General features: G+C 45.2%; 1 protein-coding gene across 1 annotated transcript; it reads right to left on the reverse strand.

Annotated features, from left to right (window-relative positions):
• Positions 1–3,716: 3,716 nt before the first annotated feature.
• Positions 3,717–9,087, reverse strand: LOC106815826 (transcription initiation factor TFIID subunit 11-like). Its single transcript, XM_014820345.1, has 6 exons — positions 9,046–9,087; positions 7,068–7,348; positions 5,995–6,161; positions 5,511–5,598; positions 4,753–4,849; positions 3,717–3,865 (listed from the first exon to the last, which is right to left on the reverse strand). The coding sequence occupies exons 2-6, from the start codon at positions 7,326–7,328 to the stop codon at positions 3,732–3,734; spliced, it is 747 nt and encodes a 248-aa protein (XP_014675831.1). The 5' UTR covers positions 7,329–7,348; positions 9,046–9,087; the 3' UTR covers positions 3,717–3,731.
• Between the last annotated feature and the right edge of the window lie 203 nt (positions 9,088–9,290).

Here is a 9,290-nt window from a genome sequence, read left to right on the forward strand (position 1 = left end):
AGAGAGAGAGAGAGAGAGAGAGAGAGAGAGAGAGAGAGAGAGAAAGAGCAAGAGAGGGAGCGTACGCAAGAAAGCTCTCTTTTCAAACAGACTATCACTCTAGTGCGCGACACGATTTCAAAAAACGCTCTTCGCTAAACAATCCCCCTAACAGCTTCATCATTCGCCCACCAGGTGGCATCGACGGCGCGGCTTCCGGCAATGTTCCCGCAAAGGGCAAGGATAACCAGTGTGCGCCGAACAACAGCGATGATCAGGGAACGGCGAGAACTTTGGCGGAGGTTCCAGGACCTCCCCGGTTGGCGCGGTCCGAAGTGATCCCGAGCCCACCGAGGACTCCTCCTGTGCGGGAGAAACCTCCCAGAGGCTCGCCAAAGCCTACGGGACCGGGGTTGGCTTCTTCTTCTCGCGCGCACCTCGATGATTTTCATTATCATCTTTATCGTCATCATATATATATATATAATTCAGATGCTATTATAAATAAGTATATATATTAATTAATAGTTATATTATATATTATATATTATATAAATCAAGTTTCAAATGCAATTAATTACAATTAACTGAACTGCATCGTAACTGATTGCAGTAAGTAAAGTGTAAGAAATAAAGCTTAATGGGTTGAATTAATCTAACGCCCGCACGCACTCTGACACGTTACTTCGTGCGATTACAGGATGTCCTTGACGCGACCTCAGAGCATTGCCACCATGGTCCACGACCTCACGGTAAGCCTGTCTGCATTCACCCGACTGTAATTTCTCGCCCCGTACCTCTGAACACGGCTGTGATCTTCTGTCCGACGTCATTTCAAATGGAGTTCAATATTAGAGCAATGTCGTCGGGCTTTCACGAATGAATGAATGATGTATAAAAACAATGAATAACAATGAATATTTGTTTTCCATTCACTCCTGATGATATAGCGTGTGATATTGTATAAATAATTTCGTGATAATATAAGATAATCAAAATTGCAAGATTATTACCAAAATTATTGTCGATGCAACAGTTTCATCATCTAACCTGTCTTTGTCTCAAGTGCCACCAGCCATCGCTCCAACTTGTCATACAGATCAGCTGTCAAAATTGTCGCATCGTTACCTGCTTCCGTATCCGTCTCGTACTTACAACAATAAAGTTCCGTCATCGGATCTCGTTCAGATTAAGGAGAAAGCGACGGCCGGCCTGCCAAGGAAGTCGCAGTGGTTTAGCACGTCGTGCCCGCTGAAGCAGCACGACAGTGTCCAGGATGTCGGAGACGCCACCGAAAGCTCAGAGAAGGGTAAGCGATCGTAGAGCGAGATTGTTCTAGAACTATCTAGACACTATAAACCTACTGCATATTCTATAAATCTCCACTATAATCTATAAATCTTCGGTACAATCTATAAATCTTCGGTATAATCTATAAATCTCTGGTATAATCTATAAATCTCTGGTATAATCTATAAATCTCTGGTATAATCTATAAATCTCCGATATAATCTATAAATCTTCGGTATAATCTATAAATCTCCGATATAATCTATAAATCATCGGCATAATCTATAAATATCCGGTATAATCTATAAATCTTTGGTATAATCTATAAATCTCCGATATAATCTACGGATCTAGGATATAAGATACAGATCCACGACATAATCATAATCTATAGACAATCGATGGATCGATAAACACGAACCTCGACCGTAGATTTCACATCAGTGCCCCCTGTCTCGCCAGCAGGTGCCCGAGGGAAGACGAAGGGGGCCGCCGGGAGGAGGTCGGGCCGCGCGTCGTCGACGCGGAAGCAGAGCCAGCGGAATCCCGAAGCCAACGCAGCGACGAGCGCGGAGCTCCTGCCCGAGATCAACCGAAGACTGTCGGACCATCGCCGCGGCAACGCGTCGCCGGCCGACTCGGCGCGGGACGAGGACGGGAGCGCGGTAACGGAGGCGAGCACCTCCAGGGAGTCGTCAGAACGCGCGGGGGGCCCGGCGGGGGGATCGGGATGCCTGCCGGGGATTGCGGATGCGCGCGCCGCGGAGGAGAAGGCGAGGAGAGGCGCGGGGAAGACGACGAAGAAGAGGAAGAAGGCGAAGAAGAAGAGGAAGAAGAAGTCTGAGACTTGGCTGACGAAACCTACGTAGGGTAACCGCCGCCGATTCACCTTACAGGAGGAGATCCGCGAGGAAGGATACGTCGCTCCGTCTCCGTTTCACGAATCCGAAAATCGAACACGAGGTACTTTAAAATGTTCGAGACGATTGGGCAAGATTGATTTGATCAGTTGCGGCAATTTACGCATCTGAGACATAACTTAACTCAGAGATAATCGGAAAAAAATAATAACCAATAAAGAATCAAAGACCGTATTAAGAAAAACTGTGTACTATAGCTGGGGGGAGTCACTCATATATAAAATGTGTGCAATTGTAGGTGGCTCTGACGTGCAATTCACGGCACATTGACCGCACCATTTCACGTGTCCAGTAGAGAGAGAGAGAGAGAGAGAGAGAGACCTGCATTATTACGTTACTATTGATGAAGTTATGCTGTATATATACCAGTTACCAAGTACATTTTCATTGGAAAATCATTAGAAAATATACGACGAATGTATACAGCAACACTATGTGCGTCGAAACGGTTTATTGACGTTATTATCGTCGTAGTGTTTACATGTATAGTTACTACGCTATATAAAGTATGTTTTATATTACAGTTTTAATCATTAAAGCAGCTATAAATATATGTACAAAAATATTTACGTGTTCGATATTTCTGCTCAATCAGACTTCGGCGGTTAGTTCCGCGACACTTAAAATAACCCCTTCCTCTGTTCCTCCATTCCACATAGCTCAGCCGCTCCTTATTGCGTCATGCCGTCATCCCTTTGTTTTGACTCTTCACTTTCCCCCGCCTCTCTGCCCCTCCCTGCCCTATTCTTGCCCCGTCTGACACTTGCCAGCTTGAAGCCTTTCTCCTGCACTCTGCCCCTTCCACTCCCCCAACTCTGCCCCTTCCACTCCCCCATGCTCCTCCCTGCCTTCTCGCTCCTCTGTCCCTACTCCAGGCTCTGCCCTACTTCCCTGCCTCTCCTCTCCTCCTTGCTCCACCCCTCCTTCCTCCACCCTACCTCCCTGCCTCTCCCCTCCTCCTTGCTCCACCCCTTCTCCATGCCCGTCCCTTCTCCTTGTCTCCACGCCCTGTTCCTTCTCGTCTCCACACCCCGCCCCTGCTCCACGCTTGCTATCGGAAGAACAGCTGCTTCTTGTACTTGGTGTTTGGTGTAAGACCCTCCTCCTCACCCTGCCCCATCTCCTCGCCCTGTCCCTTCTCCTCAGGCCAAAACAAAATATAGGCGTGGTTACGGTTTCCCGACCGACCCTATTTATTCCCAGCGACCCTAAACATTTTATTGTCATTTTTCTTTTAAAGTAAAAAAAATAAAAATAAAATAAAAAAAATAAAAAAATGAATTGGACAGTTCCTGCTTCAAAAGGCACAACGCACATCCTTCGGACATGGTTCGTAAATAAAATATTTCAAGAAAATAAAATGTTTTCCATACCTACCTACCCTATTTTTTTTCGGCATGTAACGGTAACCACACATATATTTTGTTTTGGCCTCACCCGCACGTCTCCCCTCCTCCACGCCCTGCCCCTCCTCCTCACCCCGCCCTGTCTCCTCACCCGCACGTCTCCCCTCCTCCACGCCCCGCCCCTCCTCCACGCTTGCTATCGGAAGAACAGCTGCTTCTTGTACTTGGTGTTCGGTATGAGTCCCTTCTGGCGCAGCCTCCGCGTCGCCTCGCGTATGTGCTTCGGCTGCAGCGGGCCCGACTCTCCCCACTGCTCCGTCACGTCGAGGGCTGACGAGAGAGAGAGAGAGAGAGAGAGACAGGAAAAAAATTAACATTTATTTTTCGGGGGCTACTTTTCAAGCTCGCGTGCATGAAAATAGCACTCTAAAATTTGATTTCCATTGAACTCTATGCAAATTTCCGGGGGCTCTTTTTGGCATTTCCAGGGCTCTTTTTGGCATTTCCAGGGCTAAATCGCCCCGAGCCCCCGTGTATTTTTTTCACTGGAGAGAGAGAGGTCTCATCAACAGCATTCGGTCATGTTAGAAAGAAGGAAATAATCTTATGATGATGAATCCGGTATCTAATGTTTGTAGATAGTTAAGATCTATATCGTTTCATAGTTAGACTCATAGATGAGTTTCTATGATGTTTGTATCTTGGGGGAATCCGGCATCCCTCCGTTATGAAACGATGTGTCGTCCAGCGTTCGTCCATGTTGGTATATGTCATTGTCATGTCAACGTCACTCTGATTGGTTGGTGAAACCCACGTTTATGGATTATAACGAACTATAGTTAGTATATAGCAGACGGCGAGTCACACGGACTCCTGCATATATCAAATCAGGGTGTCCGACAGTAAATCAGGGAGTATTTGACTCCGGACTCGCGTTAGTTTCGCACCCTGGCGTCGGTTTTGCGACGAATCTCGGAATTTGTCAGCGTTGCATGATACTAAGTAATTCCATTTCAAGATAAATCCAAAATGTGTAACCATATATATACGCACACGCACGCGCACACACACACAGCACGTCTAATGGTTTTTCAAATTCGAGCCACTCGTCGTGAAATCGCGTCGTGAAAACTCGTCGTGAAGTTTTGCGTAGACATCCGAATATCTCGCGGATCTATCTTTAATTCTCCAAGATCAGAACATCGGTACATGCTCACCCTCTTCCACGACTTCGCCGACAAAGACCTTGGCGATTCCGGCCATCGCTATGACGACGTTCTGACCGATGGTGCCTCCTGTAAGTGACTGCATGATCTGTGGAGAGAGGGAGAGAGAAAACGCTGCATACTGAACTAAAGGCCTTCCAGTCACCACTCACAGCAAGTGAGATTCTCCATATTCCCATCGTAACAGCAGATACTCAGTAGTCACATTCAGTTTAATTCCATCTTAACACTATAGACACAGTTCGATTTCTCTTAGTCTTATCTTAACGGTAGGCACACCATTAGATTTCTCTTAATTACATCTTAAAAATTGACAAGCACAGTTATATTTCTCTTAATTCCATCTTAACAGAAGACAAGCAGTTAGATTTCTCTTAATCCAGTCTTAACAGTAAACACACACCATTACATTCCTCTTAGGCCAATCTTAACAGCAGACGGGTGGTTAGTTACATTCCCCATCCCAGCAGTGACATTGACCCAGTAGGTTCACACCAGCAAGAGCTCACACTTTCATGGCTACACATGCTAGGCTGGCACCGATGATTGAACGTAGATGACGTAAAGAATGGATATAGATATCTGTACTGGATCATGATGTATAAGATTTTACAGGATGTAGATGATGTCTGTACTGTATATATAAGACTGTACTGTATATATATAAGACTGTACTGTATATATAAGACTGTACTGTATATATAAGACCGTACTATATGTAGATGACATAAGAATGAGTGCACACTCACCCGTCTCACGGCCGCTCGGGGGAAGGCCGCTCGCCGATACATCTCATAACGATTCAGCTGCTCCCCCGTGAAGGATGACACAAGAACCCTGCAGGGGGCGTGCACAACACGGCGATTAGAGAAGAGCGTTACCGTGGTGACCGACGCGAAAACGTCCACAGTCGTTTCACACCGAAGTTATTTCATTGCATTCGCTGATATTTATTTGTGCACATTACATTGAAGATATATTATAATATTGAAGAATTTGTGCATGTTTTCTGTTTGGTTATCGCTCGAGGTAGATCGATCGATGACCATTCATCTGTGTCACCTATATTGTGACAGATGTGAATTCATATTAGTGATACACGAGAGATCATCATTTCTATCATTATAGAACCAGTCATTAACATAAGATGGATCTATCGGTAAACGTGAGATTAAATACATCAAATCGATTTAATGTTTTGCGCGGTGATACGATCGAACGTCGCCAACCTACTGTAGCTTTTGCCGCTCCTTCTCCTCCTCTTTCTTCTTCTTCGTCCGCTTCTCCTCCCTCAGCTTCTCCTCGGCCTTCCCCTCGGGATCCGATGCGCGGTTGTCCTCGTCGTCCCCCTCCATGTCAAGCTCCTTGATGAGAAGCTCCGTACCTTCGTCCTTGCCCTGCTGTAGACGGATGCAATATATTATTATTATTATCATTAAATTTTTATTGCTTGTAATTCAAATACAATTACATGTACTGTAGAGAGTCTTTTTATGGAGAAAAGATCTGATAGATGCAATAGTGTTGAGCAGTTAAAAAAAAATAATTTCTGAGTGATGCTATACAACATAAGGGGAAAAAAATACAATATATATATATATATATATATATAAACAACAAAAAAATATGTCCCCTCAATATCCCCACAGCTAACGTCGGCATTTTCGCACTGTGCTTGCGTTTCACTCTGACGACGGCGGTAGAGCTAAGATCTATCCTCGTACGACCTCAGAATCAGGATGATTTAATTACATCAGTTGATAATTTATTCTACGGTAGTTCGTTTACGGGCTATTCGCTCACTCTTTTTAACCATATGATCCCAGTTTTTATTGCTTCGTTGGGGTGGGACACAAACTTTTCCCCCATCCCGTGTGTGTATGAATTCTGAGGGTTTCATGTACTACATGGGAAGGTGTCAGGTGGAAAATGTTAAACGATGACACAGTGATGACCAGTTCACCTGCTATTACTATTTTGAACCCACCATCCACTGTGATGGCCAGGACAAGGTTGATTAAAATGTGCATGGGGTTTATTCTTAGGTCTGGATCCAATTCCCATGATAATTTTCATGATTAACTGGAAATATAGCTAGGTTAGGGCCAATCAGTAAATGGGCACAGCCAATAGCTGTAGATAGCTGTGAAGACCTCGTCACAACTCTGGCATGCTAACAAATACCACGATAGGGGAGGGTGGAAAAGATGAGGGCAATTCATTCACACGTTGTCACTGAAACACTAACCGCCTCTTCTCACAGCTCACAAAAACTAAACACTACACCGTGCATCCTCCCTGCGCACCTCTTCCTCTTTCTTCGCTTTCGCGGGCGGCTCTGAGGAATCGGACGCCTCCGCATCTGCGTCGTTGCTCCCGGCCTCCGTCTCGCTCGCCGATCTCTTCTTCGCGGAAATCCGTCGCGGACTCTGGCTCGTTGATTTTGGAGGACTCGTCTTCTTCTCGGCGTCCGACTCCTGGGACTTGTCGTTCGACGGCCCGGCACTCGCGGGCTGGCTGGGAAGGACAGGCATGTCCATGCCAGTTGAAGTCTCTGCCACACTCATTTTCTTTGCGTTCGTTTTACCTACAGTGAGATCGGGAAATGAAAAATCGGTGCGCACCATCAGTAAGGACATCTTTGTCGTCGTCGTGATCTATGATGATTTTTTTTGCATAATAATAAGTTTTTATAACTGATTCTGAATGAAATAGTTTGCGACATTTTACATCACTGACAGTGACACGGTCACTGCAGTGCATCAGTGCATGCGTAACGTATTAAATTGTACATTTATTTATTTGAACTTAAAGTTATTTTTCTCTTTTCTGGATTTGATAGCGTTTTGGTTAGAGTCATGCTAAGTGGCAGTTACTAGTGCTGATAGTGTCTATGTCCCACATGGTACTGCCAGAACGTACCCTGGGTACGGTCCGGTATACCTTGGTACTAAATACTACAATCTAATATGCCAGACCGTACCTCGCCTAATCCACTAACGAGTCTAGGGAGTCGCCTACGCCTACTCCCTAACCCTAACCCTAACCATATCAGCTAGATAGTTACCAGGGTACGTTCCGGTATACCGGACCGTACCCAGGGTACGTTCCGGCAGTACCCTGGGGAACATAGACCCTATGAGCGTTACTAGTGTAACGCCACAAAACCCAGCCTCACTGTCTGAGACTGAGGTGAGGATCCAGCCATACGCTGGAGCTTGGAAGTTTGAAAAACGCAGTGGCTGGAGGTACGGCAGCCGTCGTTCGTTTAAGCCCCTTTTTGGCGTTTAGTTAGGGTTAGGGTTAGGGTTAGGGTTAGGGTTAGAGTTAGGGTTCTAGCTTATCTAAACTCTCAAATCGTGAATTTATTTCCCAAGGCGTGTATGAAAGCCGAAGGACTGCCGTATCCTCCAGTCTGCGAGACATTCAGGCGCGTTCATCACACATAGAAAAAACGCGCGCTGCTCAGCCGCGCTTAATAGCGGAGCATATAGTGAGACTAATAGTGTCGTTGTTGCACACAGCGAAATATCTCGCTAGTATCGCTCCGGCGGTGTCAAATATCACGTCCGCGGTGCAAATATCACTGCCGCGGTGGCAAATAATCGAGCTGATTCCAAATAGCCACAGTCGGAAGTGGTCTTAGGATCCGCGCTAATTTGGAGTGCGATTAGTGCAGCTACAATTGCGTTCACCACTTTAAAAAGCTCAGTTTTCGAGCGAGCTACAAAAAAACCGGTTTTGCAGCCGCAAATCCGCGCCAAAAGTCGTGAACGCACGCTTTAAGTATGAAAGCGAATGGACTGCCGTACCTCCAGCCTCGAGACATTAAGATACGGCTGCCGTACCCGTAGCCACAGCGTTTGAAACCCTAACCCTAACGCCAAAAAAGGGGCTTCAACGAACGACGGCTCAGCTGGCGTAGGCGTAGACCTACCTCCAGCCACTGTGTTTGAAAAAGGGATGCCTGAATTTTTAATCTAGATAAACAACTGTCCTGTTGATCTTAAGCATGACTTTAAGAACTAAATCTTCGACTAACTTCAAAGCAGAGCTTCAAATCTTCGTTATAGTCTCTTAAACGTTGAAGAATAACCTTTACGACGGTACAAAACAATGAATCACTGCATGATCACATCATCACATTACACGATATAAAACCGGAAGCGTGCGTTACTAGAGATTTTCTGCGGGATAGTTAACGTTGTATCTCTGGCCACAATCGTATTATAATTAAATATTTATCTTTTTACAGCGTGTTACAATTTTCTTATATATACCTACTTCTGTTAGACCCATTACAACTCTGCTTATGATCATCGTATATATTTCAGATGCAAACGACACTAAAATTTACATAAAATCGTTCCGCTACTTCCTCTACGTGATCTATAACTTTTCATTTACTAATAATAAACTCATGAGAGCTGTTGAAGGACAATAGTAGTACTTAAATTTTAGTGTTGTTTATTTTATTTTGTATTGAGTCGTATTCATTAATTGGCTTGCTACAATTTCACCTTAGGACT

Source organism: Priapulus caudatus, unplaced genomic scaffold (assembly GCF_000485595.1).
Source record: "Priapulus caudatus unplaced genomic scaffold, Priapulus_caudatus-5.0.1 Scaffold1211, whole genome shotgun sequence".
Lineage (NCBI taxonomy): Eukaryota > Metazoa > Priapulida > Priapulimorpha > Priapulimorphida > Priapulidae > Priapulus > Priapulus caudatus.

Excerpts from the sequence above, each read along its gene's own strand:
- LOC106815826 (XM_014820345.1), bottom strand. The coding sequence starts at position 7,328 with ATGAGTGTGGCAGAGACTTCAACTGGCATGGACATGCCTGTCCTTCCC. Across the intron at positions 6,162-7,067 it reads AAGCGAAGAAAGAGGAAGAG|CAGGGCAAGGACGAAGGTAC; the intron begins GTGCGCAGGGAG and ends ATCCGTCTACAG. Across the intron at positions 3,866-4,752 it reads CGGCGAAGTCGTGGAAGAGG|CCCTCGACGTGACGGAGCAG; the intron begins GTGAGCATGTAC and ends CTCTCTCGTCAG.